The sequence below is a fragment of the Argiope bruennichi genome, chromosome 3 (genome assembly GCF_947563725.1).
Source record: "Argiope bruennichi chromosome 3, qqArgBrue1.1, whole genome shotgun sequence".
Classification (NCBI taxonomy): Eukaryota; Metazoa; Arthropoda; class Arachnida; order Araneae; family Araneidae; genus Argiope; species Argiope bruennichi.
Window position 1 is genome coordinate 137,026,994 of NC_079153.1, and position 19,095 is coordinate 137,046,088.

The window sequence follows — 19,095 nt, forward strand, 5'->3', positions numbered from 1 at the left end:
ATTGTGCAGTCCTTAGTAACAGTGACAAAACTTTGTATTTTTCTACAGTATGCTCGATTTGTAAATGTAGAAATGTGTTTCTGGTGATAGGGCACGAATGAAGGAAACACTTAAAAAATGTCTGTCTGTCTGTATGTATGATATACATAATATGTGTATAATATGATTGAAGATAGGAAAGTGGAGGGAGAATATCTAGACTTTGGTTTTACTGCAGGAGGAAGACTTCTGAATCATTATGTTTGTATGCATACTTCAGTCTAAACCGCTGCTTATTCACAAGTATTCACAAATTCAACTTATTCACATCAGTTATTTCTTAATTTTGTCTTGCTTTATGAAGCAGGCATTTTTGGAAGATGGAATGCCGAAAGAACATTTCAGCCTTAATGTAATTAATCATATAGGCTTGAGTAAAAAATTTATTGCTGCTGGAATCCAATTTATCATATTAAGCATTATTAAAGATTGTTTAAAAATATAATTTCTTTCTGAACATTTAAAAAGGCCAATACAAATTGTAGTGATTATGAAAAGAAATTACTTTTGTTCTTTGCAAAAGTGTATATCCTTTCTTTATCTGCTAAAAACTATGGAATTTAACATTAATATAACTAATGTTTTGATGAGCCTTGTGGATAACGACTGCTTATACACTGAAAATTTGCCAGTGTCAAGTTGAATTAAAACTGTCATTTCCTTTTTATTATTCAGATAAACTTATTCCTATAGACATTGCTCGTTAATTCAGACTTCAGAATTTAAAAAGATAAGCAAAGTACAGTTTCCTGTTGAGTGGTTTAAAAAAAGTTTTTTTTCCATGATGTTGATATGTAAATTTTTTTTAAAAAAATCATTAAGAAAATTCTACTGAGAGAAATTTGGTAGCAAAAAAAGAATGATGGGGAAAGGGGGGCATCTCTATCACCACCCTCATCATCTACACAAGAAAAGAGAGAAAAAAATTTGAAAATGGAAGAAAATAGAAGAAATTGGAATATAAAAGAAAGCTTAAACTTTTGACTTAAAAAATACATAACAAAAGAATTTAAAAAGAAAATATAGATTAAAAAAAGTTTTAGTATACTGTATTTCCTAAGCAAGATGTATCTTTTTTTTTAATCATTTTTTCATCATAAGTCTTTATTTTAACAGAACTTTTCAAATAATTAGTTTTCTAATATTTTCTTTAAATAATAACGCCACAATATTTTAATATCTCCAACTTTTTTGTATAAATTTATTTTTCAGTTAATCCATGACATTTAATACATTTACACCAAAAGTTTTTACTGCCTGTCATGTTTGTATTGACTCGTTGTTGCATTCTCAAAGAGCATGCATTGAATAATTTAAAAATAAAACATTCTTATTAATTTGTGAAATTTATTAAAATTAAAGTAATTTTTTACATTATTGTTCTAGAAAAATCATTGAAGAAAGGAGTCTTCTTAAATATGTTGCTTTTTTAATTGAGTTTATAAATTTTTTAAAAAAATATTGTTAAAATGTATGTATTTAGTACCCAAAATACATTTATGCCAAATTTTGTCTTGTAGTTTAATAACCTGTCTTTTAGAGCAACAATAGGCAACTAGTTATTTCTACTTATTTGAAGAGAATTAAATGCATGTTATTTTATTATTTTTTGTGCTACTTAACTATGTTTGTTAAAAATAAAAGTTAAAAAGCTTTTTTTTTTCTTTAAACTTTTTTGTTATTTTTATTTATATTGTGTTTAAAAAACACATGCTCCAAGTTTTATTAAGAATTAAATTGTGTATACATATATTTTTTAATAGCTTTCTGGTTGAGTCCAAAAGCCAGAAAATCAGTTTCTTTATTTGGAAACACATCTACAACAAAAGAAGAGGATCTGAAAGACTGTATGAGACTTGCAGATATTCTTTGTAAAAGAACACAAGAATGTGATGAAAGTTTTGATCCCTTTAAACCCAAGGATGAGACTTTGTCTAATGCTGATGCCATGAAGTTTGGTCTTTATACTGATCAAAATACAGCATTGAAAATGGCTGATGTTCAAGGTATTTTGTAATTATCATTGCTTTGAAAATTTAATTTGCTTCATTAAATTTTTTGTGGCTTTTCTGTAAGAAATTCATATTAGTATAGTTTTGTGTGGTTGTTTTTTAATTTTATTTTTCAATTGAGATATGAAATTAATAGAAATGAGTAGAATAATAGATGAAAGTAATTTTATGAAATTATAAATCATTAAGTTAATATTCATGGATTAAATTGAAACAAATTAGTCAGTAAAAACATTATGTTAGGAAGAATTTTTTTAATTACGAGTATTAAAATGTTACCAGTTTCAAATATTAGTAACAATTATTAGTAAAAATATTAAATGAATATTTTACTTTCAGCTGATGAATGCAAATCAAAAAATCAAATAAATCGATTTTGTCAGATTTCTGTTATGACAAATAAGATGGAATTCATTAAGGAGGCTGCTGTCAATGGAACTTTATCAAGTTATTTAGTTTCTTTAGCTCCCTCTGGTTGGTATTACTTTTCATGCATATTATTTTTTAAAAGTAGTTATATGGGGATAATTATGATTTCTTTTTAAATTTTTCTCCCATAATTTTGATTTTTATCATTAAATGGGCTGTATTTTATAAATTTTCTTGTGCCTTTTATTTCTTATCAAAACTTTCTCACTAAACCTAGAAAGGAACATTGTACTTTGATAAAATTTATAAGTATAATAATATTGTTTATTAATTGCTTATTCTGAATTTATAGGATAATTTTGAAACTGTATCTATTATTGGGCTTTTTTTTCCCCCCCTCTGCTGTATCTAAATATTGTATTTATTTTAATTATTTTGTTTCTTTGTATTGTTTTGTCTCTCAGATTTCATATTTTTGTCGCTATGTATGTTCTGTAAATAACTCCAGCTATTATATGCCATTGTTCTTATAGTTCCCTTATAAATGAAAATTTTTAAATATAATAATGGGTAGGTTGCTGGAAGATGGAACCCATGGTCCTAATTTGTGTTTTGTGTACTTTTTGGTTGAGTCAATCTTCCTAAGTAATAGACTAGAATTGAGTTTTTGAATGAAACATTAACTTGAATAACTTTGTTATCTTTTTTTCTAAAACTTTTAATGCCATCTCCTTGACCCTTCTAAACCATTTGTTTTATCAGTCCATTTCTGATTCTTGTTTCCTCACACAAATAAATCTTTTTTTACTTGATAATTTAAGTGAATGAATGGGGTTGCCATGCCACCAGGAGAACAAGGAAAACAAAATTTAAAACTCGTTTTAAAAAAACCCTGAAAAATCCAAGGCAGTTCGAAAATTTTCATAAAAACAAGGAAAACTTAGGGAAGTTTCTTAGTTATTTTTTCAAATCCATAAAATGCCAATCTTTAAAAACTATAAGAATAATAGATCACAGTTAAAAAAAGAACAACACCTAACTTCTAAATATAAAACTATACCATTTGCAATTATATAATTTGTGGAAACTTGCTCCTTCTCTCTTTCCCTTTTCTTCTGCATAGATCATTCCAGTTTCGATTTATGAGATAGTTCTTTTTGTATGAGATTCCCAAATTGCAGCTAATGAGCATGTATGAGACTTCTGTAACTGTATATTTCTCTATCAGGATTAGCAGTTACAATCTGTGGAAGCATAACGGTAGTGTTTAGTCAACCTTACTTGATTTTATTGAATGGTTTACTTATTATTTGAGAAATTGTGAGTTTATTCAAAGTAGATCAGAGAATTTTCTTTAAAAAAAAAATGAGCTGCTTAAAATTTGTATTTAGTACAAATTGGATGGATAAAAAAAATAATTCCTGATTTTGCTGAATAAGTTCAATAAATTCCACAAAATCTGTTTATTGCATACTGCTTGCTTTGTAAGAAGATAATAAGCCTAAATAATATGGGAAAACAGGCATTTACTGAGGATGCCAAAAAAGAAAAAAATACAAGACTGCATGCCAGTTTAAAAGGGTCATCATTGATGCTGGTATCTAAAAGTAATATAGGAAAAGATGACACATCAAATCTGAAAATGTCAAATTTAATCTGCAAAAATAAAAGGATTTCGAACTTTTCAGAACAATTATTTTATGAGCATTAAAACTTGTTGCATCACATTTTTCTTTTAATGCATTCAATGATATATCAGAAGTATTTTCACATATGTTCACTGAAAGTAAAATAGCTAAACCATACAAAAAGGTTTTATTTTACCACATGTTGATTATCATAATTCGAAAGCTTGTTTGTAAGGGCTTATTTACCAGATGTATCAAGAAAGAAAATTAACAAATGGGAAGAAATTGAAAAAATAAATAAATACAGAGGTTCCAATACATATTAAAAACACTTAATAAGCCTATTTTTCCTGTTTCCTTTTTTTTTTTTTTTTTTTTTTTTAACGATGTGCACTGCTATTTATTGAAATATTGGAATAATAATCCTGTAGGGACAGTACAAAATGCATAATGTGCCATATTTGTTGCAATTCAAAAAAATGTTCAAGCTTTAATTTTTATTGTATTAAATGTTGAAGAATTTAAGTTATGCCTGGTAAGTATATGTTTAATCTTTTATATTTTCTTAAAGGAGAATACACAGATTGGTCGATTTAATGGAAAATAAAAATACAGCATCCCTTTAAAGTGCACAAATATAAATTTTCTGAATTTTTCAAAAATTATGTAATTAATTTACATGTTTAGAGTCTAAGGGAGGAAAAAATACCTTTACAAAAATTTATAGTGGACTGCACAACGAGGGTGATGGTGGTGGTTTCACTGGAGTACCACCACACACCTACGACATATTTTTCTTATGACTAATAAATACTTTTTAATTCGTTTTTGTAACATTATTTATTAATGGAAATACTAAAACATACAATATTATCAATGAAAACTACTTATACAATCTTACAATATGCAAAGAAAAAAAAATTATAAATGAAAAATAAACAATTTTAATAACAAGTAATCCTCAAATAAAACTAACAATTGCAAGTTTTATAAATGGCATTTAGACTTTAAATACAATCAACACTATATTCAAGTTATGAAGAAATATATTTAAATTAACCATTTAAAAATTAAGAAAATTATACTATATTAGAAAATATATTTAACATCCCCATAATATAGGTGCTTGCTAATACAAGAAAAATGCAACTGCAAAGTGAAAATTTCAACCATCCTATTCATATAAACCTTACCCAAATGTAAATAAATTCCTCATCCACAAAACTCATGGCAAAACCCACATAAATTACCAGCCACTTGACTAAGAGTCAGGAGAAGGAAAACAGATCGGTTTCGCTAACGCGTTTCAGGTGGTAGAGAATCTCGTGCATTAGGTGCAGGGTGGTATGTCTCTGAAATCACCTAAAAATATATCAAGTATGAAAAACTTTTCTTTCGCGATTTGATTTGAAAAAAATGTATATGTTGTAGACAGCTTTCATACAACAAATTTATGAAGGCATTTTGAATTTCTTTATTTTTTGCTTGATGAAAAGAAATTAAATTGAAAGTACTATGAAAATGTTTTAGAAATGACGCATTTTTTTGTAACTAAGAGACATATTAACTAGCGTGCTGACATCTACAGCCAATTATTAAAGTTAGAACATTATTTTAGAGCCTTTGGTTTCAATCAGAAACCACCGCACATTTAGAAATAATTTTTAGAAAGTGCTGGTTTTACCTTGAAACCACCGCTTGTCAAAGGGGTATGCTAAAGAGGTATATGGAGTTTAGGCGCAGCTGCTCTAAAAATTCATACAATGAAACTTATTTATTCTATGTTACACATTCGATCATCATTCTCATTAGTATGTTGTTGAGGCAATCCCTTGAATGATCTATTAAAGGAATTTTATTGTTCTATATTGAATTGTAATAAATTGTGTAATAGTACATTGGTCAATTGTGCAAAATCTAGTATGATGGGATTTTAACTTGAAGCCATAAATTTTCAATGATCACAATTTCTTTTGCTGTGTGAATAGAACAATCCATTTGAAAATTTTTATTTATTGGACCAATTTTGCCAAATTTTGTTTTTTATTAAGGAAAAAAATTGCTCATCTTGTACTATTTTTTTTTTTAATACAAAATTTTTATTTTTATTTTTTAAGGCTTAGATTCTATTATTGTATAACGACTTTCTTTTTTATAACTCTTATTAGATTTTTTTTTTCACAATGAAATCTCTCTTTACATAGAAAGATTTGTCTCGATTGGCAGAGCAATGTGCTGCATACCATTTTAATTTAAGAGCTTGAAATTTGAGGATATTTTTTGGGGCATTAGAGGTCCACCAAGAACAGATCTATCAATAATTGAATTCAAAATTTGATTTTAAACAGTGTAATAGTCCCTTTGACTTTAACTGAACTATTTATACCACCTGGTATGGCATTGATGTTAAGAAAGGATTTCCTCCTCTAGTTATTGTGTGTGATTTGTGTGAAAATCTTTTTTATGTATTTCCTATTAATATACCTGTGATTTGATGTATCTGTGTTTTGTGAACCAAAAATAAAGTGTTTTAATTAACTTGGATGAGAGTATATTTAAATGCTTAAAATGCATTTCATTCACACATGCGATGTTATAACAGGAAAATAGAATTTTGTCTAGTTTTCATCATTTTGTCAAAGCACACTATCACACAAAAATTATTTTAATTTAAAGGAAATGGGTCCCCCCCCCCATTGTTGCATTTTTTTCTTTTGTTTTAGTATTTTTTTGAAAAATTAGTTTTAGATATAATTTATTATAATGATTTATATTATGATGAAATTTTGAACAATATCATTGCTTCTTTGAATAATTCAGTCACGTTATATTACATCATGTTACTGCTGTTAAAGTTATGATGAAAGGAGAGGAAATGCTTTTTTTTTGCCTTTATTTAAAAATAGCTATTAAGCTGCTCATTTAATAAGATTCTTCATTTGATGCCTTTTATTAAATTTTGAAAAAATGTAATATATTGTATCTCGCTGTCTTCGAAAAATACTTTAACTGGCATTTTTTTTTTTTAATTGTTTTGCCAACTATGAAACCTGACTTCTTTTTTTAATTTCATGAATTTGTTTCTATTATTTATGAAAATTAGGACTTGTTGAAGCATTTTTATTCCTTTGTAAAATATGTAATCAAATTTTTCTGCACTTATCTTTAAAGTAAGAATTTTTTTTTTTTTTTTTTAATTTTCGGAATGCTAAATGTACAAAAAAAAAAACCGCCTTTACTAAATTTCAGAAGTGAGAAGCAATAAGACAATTTTTTATAATCTATTTTTGAATGCTTTTATTCTCTTATCTATTAAAAAAAATGGACTAAAAAACTCGTTATACTATCCTCAGTTTTGTGGTAGTTTTGCCGAACTTATGATGGTAGCCATTTCAGAATTTAGCTGAATAAAACTGCAAATTAAATTACTAACTATAGTGAGTAGTGTAGGAGAAGACTTACTCTTTCCATTCCAACTATGTCGAATTTTTGTCGTTGCATATTAAAAAATTTTTTATCATGTTGTGTTCCTACTTCTCTATTAGCATTTTCAGAAATGATGGATATATCAAAATAAATTGCTAATTTTAAGAAATTTTGAGAAAGATTGCTGATCTTACAAAAGTTAACCTACTTTTTTAGTATTGATAGTTTGATCATTTTTGTTTTGTTAAAATCAAAAAGACTTAATTTGTTTTACAATAGAAGATGTGCAAATACAGAAATGAGTAATAAAATATTTAAAAAAATACACATTTCAAACAAATTATTTAAAAAAACATTTCAATAAAAACTATGTATTTAAAAATAATAATCCACTATGCTTAGAAAATATGCAGTTTAGGAATTCATCCATCTGCAAAGGTACTTAATTTTTTGAGGTGCATAAAAGTATTTACTTTTTGCAGTCATTTTTCGCTAAGCACCCTCTCTTTGTTTCTCAGCATTTTTTTCCTTGTCTTATGTTTACTTTAAAAAACACTTTTTAAAAGTATAACTATTTAAACATACAATCTTTAATTTCTGAGATTTATTTATAATGAATTCTTATTTCAGTGTCATACACATTTTGGCTTGAAATGTGTGAAAAATATGCAATGCAGCTTATACAAGAGCAACAACCTTTTGTTGCATGCAGTTACTTTTTGATGTGTAATAAAGTTTATGAGGCTATTGATGTTCTTTGTGGGAAAGGAAAAGTACTGTAAGTATTATTTTAAAGTCAGCTATTTTTAAAAATTGAAATAATTAAAAACTAAAAATATTATGCAACAGATATTTTAAGATTATTTTCTATTAAAGTGATATCAAATAAAATTTTACATTTCAATTTAAAAAAAAGTAACAATTTTTAAATTTCCATTTTGCATAATTGAAAATTGTTCGATTATATACTCATTCATTTGCTGTATTTCAATTACTTATTTCCAATGAGTTATCTACCTGATTATTCATTGAATTATTTAATATGTCAATAGTTCTTCTGGTTTACTTACATAATTTAAAGAAAATATGACAGAAAATTGGAAAACAAATGTATTTAACAGTATGTAAATTTTTTAATGAAATGCTATATAGGTGGCCAATAATTTTGGTTGAATTATTATTTGCTCTGATAAATGAATTTTTTAAAGTGAACAGACACAAAATTTTAAGAATATACATATAAGTAGAAATTATCCATTTTAGAATTAAACATGAAGTCTGAAAAAAGCCTTTCACATACAGTGGCTCAAAAAATTGAGAGTACACCTTACTTTTACTTGATAACTCCGACTTTCAATATAAATAACACATTAACGAAAAATTAAAACATGTTTTTATTTTTACGCATAATAAATGTTTTAATTTAAAGTAAAAACAAAGAACAGTCAACAAAAAATTTCCAAATTGAAAAATTTTAGAAGCATTTGAAATAAACATATGCAGATTTTTATCTCAAAAAATTGAGAATACACCAATGAAATTTTTGTAATATTTCGCATAGAAAGAAAGTGTAAATATTTAGCTGCATGAATTTTCGCTTTTATAATGGCCTTTAAACGTCGTGGTACCGATCAGACTAATTTTTGGTGGTATTTGAAGATATTTTAGCCCGTTCTTCTTGCAACACTTGCTTTCAGTGGGTTTTGTTTCTAATTTTGTGTTTTTGGACCACTGTTTCGAGTGTGGACAACAGATATTCAGTGACATTGATGTCATGGTACTGTGGTGGTGTGTGTAACTGCTGTTTATAATGAATAAGACACCACATTTTGACATTGCTTGCATTCTATTCGGTGTTGTTGTACTGCTGGAAAAGGAAATTTTCAACTACACCTTAATTTTTAGTACCTTCCTTTAGATTGCTGTGAAATATAGCTAAGTAAACCATATGGTTCATAATACCATCTATAAAAACTAAATTTCCTACCCCGGATGAGGCCATGCAACCCCAAATCATGAAGGAGACACTACCATGTTTAACTGTAGGACGTAAATTGTTTGGATCGAAAGCAATATTAGGCTTTCTCCATACAGTGTGACGGCTGTGACTGCCAAAAATGTTACATTTTCTTACATCACTAAATATGACATTCTTCCAATAGTTATTGCTATTCAGTTGATGAGTTTTTGCAAATTTCAAACACTTTTTTTGAATTTGCAAATTGATGAACGTTTCTCTCTAACAATTCAACTTTTATATGCAGATAGTCTAATTACTTTTGCATGGTTTCAACACTTACACTTCTGCCTATGATTTGAGAAATTTCTGCAGCAAGTAGAATGAAATATATGGTCGGAGCAATCTAAACGAAAATGCTAAAAATTTGGGTTTAGATTTGAATTTTATTTTATTGCAGGACAATGACCTCAAACATACTGCATATAACGTTAAAATGTGTTGTCTTTTAAATTGTAAATAGCAGTCACACACTCCACCACAGTACCCTGACATCAATGCCACTGAATATATGTTGTCCATACTCAAAACAGTGGTCCAAAAACACAAAATTAGAAACAAAAATAATTTAAAACAAGTGTTGCAAGAAGAATGGGCTAAAATATCTTCAAATACCAACAAAAATTTGTCTAATCGGTACCACGACGTTTAAAGGCCATTATAAAAGCCAAAATACATGCAACTGAATACTTACACTTTCTTTCTATGCGAAATATTACAAAAATTTCATTGGTGTATTCTCAATTTTTTGAGAAAAAAATCTGCGTATGTTTATTTCAAATGTTTCTAAAATTTTTCAATTTGGAAATTTTTTGTTGATTGTTATTTGTTTTTATTTTAAATTAAACCATTTACTATTCGTAAAAATAAAAACATGTTTGCACTTTTCGTTAATGTGTTATTTATATTAAAAGCTGGAGTCATCAAGTAAAAGTAAGGTGTACTCTCAATTGTTTGAGTCACTGTATGTAGTCTAATATGTATGTGCCTTATGTAATTTTATACAGAATGCTATATTAGCCCAAAAATAATGTTATCACAGTTGTGTTCATACATGTAGAAAGTAATTTTTTTTTTCTCTCCAAGATCTTTTCTGAAATGTATATGAAAATTGATTACAGATTTTCATTTTTAAAACAATTTTAGAATGCTTTTCCAAAACAGAGCTACAATTTTTGGGTGTGATGAATTTTGGTGCAGCTTTTTGTAATGCTGTTAATATTGCTTGTTTTGTAATGCTGTTAATAATACTTGCATCATTATAAGGAACAATACAATTATACATATTTTTTAAAAATGAGTTTCATTTCTTAGTGTTAACCATTTATTTACAAGACATGGTGCTTCTCTGAAGAATGGCATTTACTCCTTAAGGATTTACTCATTTGATGGTATACACTTAAAATGAAATGAAAAAAAATCATATTATAGTTCCTAAATATGGAGAAAGAAGATTGATTTGATGGCATGGATAGATGATGTTCTCTGTAAAAAAGGGGAAATTCTCAAAATTTCAGAAAACTTAACATTGGATTTTTATCCCTCCATAGCTCATATGATTCATAATTTGTCCACCAATTATTTCATGTTTTGAAGTTGTATTATGAAGATTTTATTGAGTTAACTAACTTCCAATTGGGCACGAGATTTTTTTTTTAAACATGCATAAGACACAGTTGATTCCCCCTTCTCTCCCATGGCTTCTGAAGAATATAATGACTTTGATTGAGGAAATGAAGCTCACACATTTTTAATTATCTTATTAATAAAATATCTGACAATACCTGTGTAATATTAATTTGTACATATTGCAACTGTATATAATTAATATTCATTGAATCACTGAATAATATAAATTATTAATCATCTTATGTCATATTTTTATTATTATAATCTTATATTATTAAATATTATGAATTGATATTTTTATTAGTTTCTATTTTTTTTAACCTGTTTTTTTCATGCCCAAACATATTTGAGTATTATTATGTGTGAAACATTTAGTGTTATGGAAATTCAGCTCCAATGTGTTTTTTGCAATCAAAATTTTGCTGCCATACTTGTTTTCTTAAGAACAAAAGCAAATAAAAGAAAAAAATTGTCATAAAAAAACTGTATCTGAAATGTTTATATATTAATGAAAATATTGATATCTAATTAGACATCAATATTAATTTTATACCTTTTGCTTTTTTAGAGAGTCGCATTATCTTTACTTTGTTATCACATTTTATTTAAGCAAATTAAATTATTTTTATTTATAAGTTAAAAAAAAATTTGCTTGTGAATCCATTTGAATGCTATGTTTAAATACCTTGTTGAAATACATTAATATAATAAATTATTAATCATCTATTTATTTTTCAATTCACAGTGATGCACTTGCTTTGGCTAAATTGCGCCTTCCAGAATCAGACCCTATGATTTTCAAGCTCCTCAATTTACTTTGTCAGAAATGCAGACGTACTTCTGATTCATTAGGAGAAGTAAAATGGCAAGTATTATAGTCTCTAACCTATTAATTGTTTTTAATTAAAAAATGTATCTAATTAAGAAAATATTAATTATTTTTTATTTTAAGAAATTATAAAAATTTATGGACTTTCCTTTAATATCAGAATTTAAAAATTTGCGAGTAAACAGTCAGTCTTGATATAATATTTTATTAACACTAGCTATTTTATAGGTATTTAATTTTTGCTGAGGTTATGCTTTAAAAAGTCGTGAAAATTTGCTTATTATAAAAATTCATTCTTTGAGAATATTTTTAAAATTTGAACCTTCCACTTTGTTTATTTAATTTGAAATATTTTTATTTATAATGTTTAAATAATTGCCTATTCTTAAATTATAAATGTTTATACTATACATATGATATAAATAATTTGTTTCTTTTTTAACTATGTGTTAAAAAAGGCATTTTTAGTAATTTCTGCATTTTGTCTGCATAGTAAAAATATATATTTAAGTTTAAAAAACTTATTAGAAGATGTACATTTGAATTTTGTATTTGGATTATGTAACATTTTCTCTGAATGTAGAGTGTGCAATAATTTTTTTATTGCATACTGTGTTTGTGAAGGAAAGCAAGCTATTTCTATTTTTCTTTAAAACTGAGAAATTCTTCTGCTCTTCAGAAGTATACACTTGTACGATTAATTGTATGTATGATACGAATGTACGATTAACTGTATACTTCTGAAGGAGGAAATTTTTCATCTCTTCTTTCTTCTCTCAAGGAGAATTTTTCTGAAATGAATTAACTGCTCTCCGCATTTCAAAAAAATTATAATAGAAAGAATTTTGAATAATTTAATCTTTTTTTAGTGAAATTCTTTTAAGTTTTGATTTGATTTAAATTGATATACATTTAATTTGTATATATTCAATATCTTGCATCTGTAAATTTATTATCACAGAATAAATTTAATAATGGAAATATTTGAGTGTATTTACATTTTCATTTTCTTTCCAAATTTGTTTTAATATCCTAGAGTTTTCTTTTCTCTTTTTACCCTCCCCCCCTCCTATATTTTTTTGTGCTTTTATTTTCTAACATGACTCCTTACACAATGTTTCTATTGCTTTTGTTATTTCTTTCATCAATTTCAGTTACTTGGCTTTGAATGAGCCATTGATGGCCATAAAATCTTTGGGATCCATGCCTGATGCCAATTGTGTCAAAACTGCTGCATATATTTGTAGAAAATACAACATGAATGATGATGCGGAGAAATATAAGTTTATTTTTATGCAAAGATGCCTTATACAATGTGATTGGGAATCATTCAGTGAATTTACAAATCAAGAACCTGATCTTCAGGTAATTTTTTTTGTAACATTTTTGAATTTTTATAAAATTAATGTTAGCAACCTTTTGATTCATAAAGAATATTAGTATGCTAATTTTAGTTAAATTGCTTATGCTTAGCTTGATTTTTTTTATTTTTTTATTTATTGAAGTCCTTTAAATTTAGATTCAAATTGATATACATTTAATTTATACTATATTTAATATCTTCCATCTGTAAATTTATTATCACATGATAAATTTAATAATGGAAATATTTGAGTAAAAGATTTGATAAATAGTGAAGTTATTATGCATTCAATTTCTACAAAGAAATTTGTTTAAAAAGTGTTAATATCAGATGATTGCAGAAGTTCATGCTTGATGTATTGATAACCTTCAAACAAAATTTAGACTATATAACTTTTTTTTAATTACAACTGTTCACCCCATTACCACAGAACTGAGCTATATAAACAAGGATTATTGTGATGTCTGTTATTCTCATTGACTATATAACTGTGAGGATCATGCGAGTAAACTATTTTTCTGGAATATCTGGGATATTATGGGTTTAATGTTCCAGTATTCACACTTATCCAAAATTTACTAAGCATTACATGTTGAATATGAGCCATTTCATTGATCAGTTTTAAAAATTTATCGTACTGAAAAGATCGATCTATTTTATCAAAATTTTGCACTATAGAGATAGAAGACTCGTATGTTTCAGTGCAAGTGACACAGCCAAGCAAATCATCAGCATTTCCCTATAATGTACACTGACACCATTTCTGAAAATTAGGCTCAAACTTTTGCAGTTATCTGATATTAAAGAAAAACAATTATATGGTATCAGTTTTACTAGATAATTTATGAATTTAAGCTCATGTAAAAATTACTGATGAAATATTTCCTTTAATTGTCTTTGAGGAACAACAAATTTTTATTCATTAAATGCAAAAATAAAAATTGTAAATAAAATTTTCAAAGATTTTGCAAAATATATATTTTGTGTAGAATTTATGAAATGAAACTATTTAATAAAGTAAATTTACTAATTATACCAGATTAATACACTGCTAGATTTATTTTATTCTTGTTGTTTGAAGCTACATTTGTGTGTCTTGCTTTCCCAGATCAAGAGAAATGGGTTTAAGAGTGGTTATTTTTTAAGTTATTCCAAAGCACGTTTCACATTCATGGGGAATGATTAGCTTTTTTCAAAGTGTTGCCATCACATTTATTAAAGCTCCATTTAAAAATAAATTAAATCTTTTTGGAAATGAAATCTGCAAAAATATGATTTTCGTCACGTGTCTGTAGGAAATGGAACAAATATGAAATATTATTTTTTCTAAAAAATAAATTCAAGAAAAATTATTTTATGATCTTTTACACTCTCTATATTATTAATCCAATAAATCAGTTTTATTTTAAGGAAAGTTTTGTTTAATATGAACAGGATATCCATTCAAATCAGGGCCACACAGCTAATTTGTAAATCTTTAGTAAGACACAGATCTGCTAAAATGGTCTAAATGGAAAATGATTATATTTTATGTAACTTGATTCAATAAATGCTCTAATAAATAACGAATTTTTGATTTTACATAAAGATTCTGCTGTAGAAATCACAAATAACAAAATGTTCTTGATACACTAATATTTTAAATAAAAAGAGTTAATTTCCAATCAACTAAATCAATCACTTAAACTGACTTATTTATGAAAATTTGAATATCACTATTCAATAAAAAAAAAGGATAATTTTAGATTTTCCATCGATCGTTTCAAAAAAAATACGCCAATCAGTGCGCAGGTTTCTCAAGATTAATTGGTCTAAGATTATGAAAATGTTGAGTTTTTCTAAATTTTTAACATTCAAAACTTCTTAAATAAGTCTTAGTTGATCTTGGAAAATAGAAACATTCATTCATTTATTTAAAATTCGGTGTGTCCAGAATATTTCTCAGAATATGATACCTTACTGCATAAAATTTAGACTTCATAATTTTTGAAATATATTTATAGGCCGGAACAAAATATTATTATTGATTTCATTTCAATCTTTTTGAAAGCAAAACTAAAAACTGAATTTTATGCTGAATCTGAGAAATTTTTGTTGAATTATTCTTTGAGATATTACACAAATTATGAAAAATATTTTGTAGTTCACATAAGACTTAAATATCGAACGGTTCTGTTTGCAGTACTTATATTCAATAATAATAAATAAATAACAACAAAAATGATAAATAAAATAAAACACTTGGTTTCATTAAAAAATATCTTTATATTAATTGCAATTTCAGGATTTCCACTTTAAATTAAAGTTGAAGTTTTACCGGAAATGTCAACAAATTAGCAAAATATATATAGTAAATTGAACGAAACGATCTAAACAACAGTATAAGTTTGGTATGACTGTCAAAATTTGAAGATTAAAAATGTTTTGTTTGAGAAACTATTAAGAGACAAGTTACTTAAAATATTTAATTGAAAATTGTAGCGAGCGGTAATACTGGTGAACTGGCCGGTCGCCAAAGGCGGCCAGTAATAAATAAATGTTAATGTTAGCCAATCTCTCTTAATATGTGTTATGGAGGTATTAAAAAATATAGTTACATGTGCACACCTCATGAAAAAAAGATTTGAAAAATCTATTCAGTCATGCTTTTGAATAACAATCATTACTCTTAAGATGATAGTTGATATGCTTTTACTCACTAATATAATCTCAGCATTTGTTCAGTAGCTTCTTTTCCAGAGCTTAAAGGAAATTATCCTTTAAAATGAGCACGGCAAGTCAGTTTGTTTCAGTTTAGTCAGATATGGTCTCATCACTTTACTAACACATCAAACTGTGTAGACTGCTAAAAAGTATATTATTAGGTAGATTCCTTCCTAACAGACTACCTATTGCAATAGTTCTCATAACAAAACTTTGGGAAAATTTCTACAGATCATTGACCACCACCCCTAGAACCCAAAACCACACATGGTTCAAAAGTTTATATATATATAATATAATATAAACATATCTTTGAACCAGAATCGGGGTCGAAGAGAGAAGACACTTTTGGATTTTAAACTTCGCTTTATTCCATTCTGGTAAGCATAATTTATATACAAGCAGTACACAACAAGGCACATCAATCCACAATGAGTGAAAACCGAGCAAAGAGTGAACAAAATATTTATCCCCATGATTATATACTGTGAGATTCTGATATGGATTTCTTTACATGTGTCGGTTTAGACAAGGGAAATTTAGGTATCTTTTAAAAATTTGCTTGGCTTGACTGCTTTTTATCGCTTTACTTGGAGCATGTAAAAGTGCAGATTTAAGCATTTTTACAGAGCTTCTGTAGTATTAAATAAAAGGGATGGAATTGGATCAGGAAATAAGAGAACATTTTAGAATTAAATTTATATGGGTTAAATTAAAATAAAAGGAAATTAATTTAGATTTAGAGATATCGTTACATATGCATATATTTGCGTATAACTTCTTTTCCATGTTATTCTACTTTTTCCATGTTATCTTGTAAATAAGATAACTGTTATCTTGTAAACCAGATATCTGGAGTAATTTTGTTTGGATTTTAACTGGCTTAAAATATGTTGAAAGAAGAATAAAAGTCTCAAATGACTTTGTAGATGGGTCATCTAACTCAAAAGGGGGGGATTGAAATTTTCGTTTCGCTATTACCTTCTTAATTTTTAAGATAGAAAAATTAATCAAATTATGGAAATTAGCATCTTATTAAGATAAATAAGTTTGTATTTAAAATGTTTCGATAACTCCAATATCTTAAACATTAAAGGCTAAAAAGTCTTTTCTAAGCCCTATTTTTTGTTTCTAACATCAACAATTTATGTTGAAATTGTTTAAAAGCACTTGGAATAAAATTTAAATAAAAATAATGATTTAATGGCAACATTATATAAAAACGAATAGCTTAAAAATTTTCAAAAGCTTTTTTTATTTCATTATATATATACAGGGTGTTTATAAAGTCCCGGACCCATTTTGATGTTTAATAACTCGTAAAATAATAAAGATATAAACAAACTTATGGCATTTATTGATGGAATAACTCATATATTTTCCTTTTCAGGTTTGAATATTTTTACTTTTGTAAATATCGTCTGCACGTGTGGTTAATTTCAGATAATTTCATTTTCCAGTCTAAATATCTGTACTTTTCTAAATATTGTCTGATTATTAATTGCATTTTTCTCTCTTTTGTTTTTGGCAACTATTGCAATGTTATGTTTACTTTTGATGTGTTTGTTCTATGTAGTACTTTTGTATGTGATGTTTTATTCTAGCGGATATTAAGGAGAATGCATACACCACAAGAGAAAACACAGATTTTATGGTGGTTCATAGAAATGAAATCGATAGTGCAAGCACAGATAAATTTCAGAAGAATTTATCAAAAAGATCCTCCTTCCAAAAACAGCATCTTGCGGTGGAAAAAGAATTTTCTAGAAATTGGAAGTATCGAAGATAAGAAACGTTCCAGACGTCCTTGCACAAGTGATTTTGATGTTGAGCGTGTCAGAGAGACATTTTTACACAATCCTAGAATATCTGTGAGATCAGCGGCAACAGAATTGGATATCCCAATTTCGACGGTGTACAAGGTTATTAAGAAAAAATTAAGACTGCATGCATACAAAGTTCAAATTGTTCAAGTTTTCGAACCGAACGATAGGCCTAGGAGGATGGCCTTTGCAACAGATATGCTAAGGAGGATAGAAGATGCTGCTGATTTTCTGAAGAGCATAATGTTCTCCGATGAAGCATCCTTTCATGTTTCTGGCATTGTTAATCACCATAATGTGCGCAAATGGCTTTGTGGATGCCGACATGCTTGTCGCTACCTGGCGTGAAATTCACTATCGACTTGATATTCTCCGTGCGACGAAGGGGGCACACGTGGAAGTTCATTGACAAGGGTCATGAAACTTTTTGAGTCTATTTAACCATTTATGTTATTAATTTAAATCTATCTTTATTATTTTATGAGTTATTAAACATCAAAATGGTTCCGGGACTTTATAAACACCCTGTATATATATATACTGGCCGCCTTCAGCGACCAGCCGGTTCGTCAATCTTATTGTTCGTTTAAATTTTAATAATTAAATATTTTACGCAATTCCAACTTTAATAGATTCTTCATCAAAATATTTTAAAATTCAAATTTTGATAGTCATATAATTCACTCATAATATTATAAAGGCCTTCAGTTATAACGTAATATGTTTCTCTCTAATTTTCTGTTACCTCTCGTAGAATTTATGCTTTAAATTTAAGTGGAAAGAATTAATCTGCAATTAATATAATAATATTTTTTACTGAAACAAAACACTTTTTTATAATATGATTACTGAAAACAGAGTCACTGAGCGTTTAAACTTTATGGGCACTAAAGAATATCTTCCTTAATTTATGTAATATCTCAAGAATTTGTCAACAAATTTTTCTCAGATTCCTCATGAACAGATCGATTAATTAACAATGTTTAATTTTAAATGCAACAAACACTCAGAAAATAAAATGAACCGTTTAAAATAATCGGTCGAAAACAGGTTAAAAAAAAACTACTTAAAAAAACGATGTACTTAAAACTATAAGCGTATACAAAAAATATATAACTAACATAAATACAATTTAATTACACAAACATGCAACTAACCTAAAAATAATTTAAATCATCCGTTGATAATGGTTATCATGTCAACAATCAGAACACAATGCGCATGCGTGAATTTTCAATGCCAGTTACGGTAACGCAA

The 19,095-nt window shown here is 27.1% G+C and overlaps 1 protein-coding gene across 1 annotated transcript in view; it reads left to right on the top strand.

Annotated features, from left to right (window-relative positions):
- LOC129962662 (gem-associated protein 5-like) overlaps window positions 1-19,095 on the top strand; it is a 100,545-nt gene that overhangs the window by 64,335 nt on the left and 17,115 nt on the right. The window contains exons 17-21 of the mRNA XM_056076554.1: window positions 1,803-2,045; window positions 2,391-2,525; window positions 8,105-8,252; window positions 11,866-11,985; window positions 13,104-13,314. Coding sequence (XP_055932529.1) covers window positions 1,803-2,045; window positions 2,391-2,525; window positions 8,105-8,252; window positions 11,866-11,985; window positions 13,104-13,314 — 857 coding nt within the window. The remainder of the gene's footprint in view (window positions 1-1,802; window positions 2,046-2,390; window positions 2,526-8,104; window positions 8,253-11,865; window positions 11,986-13,103; window positions 13,315-19,095) is intronic.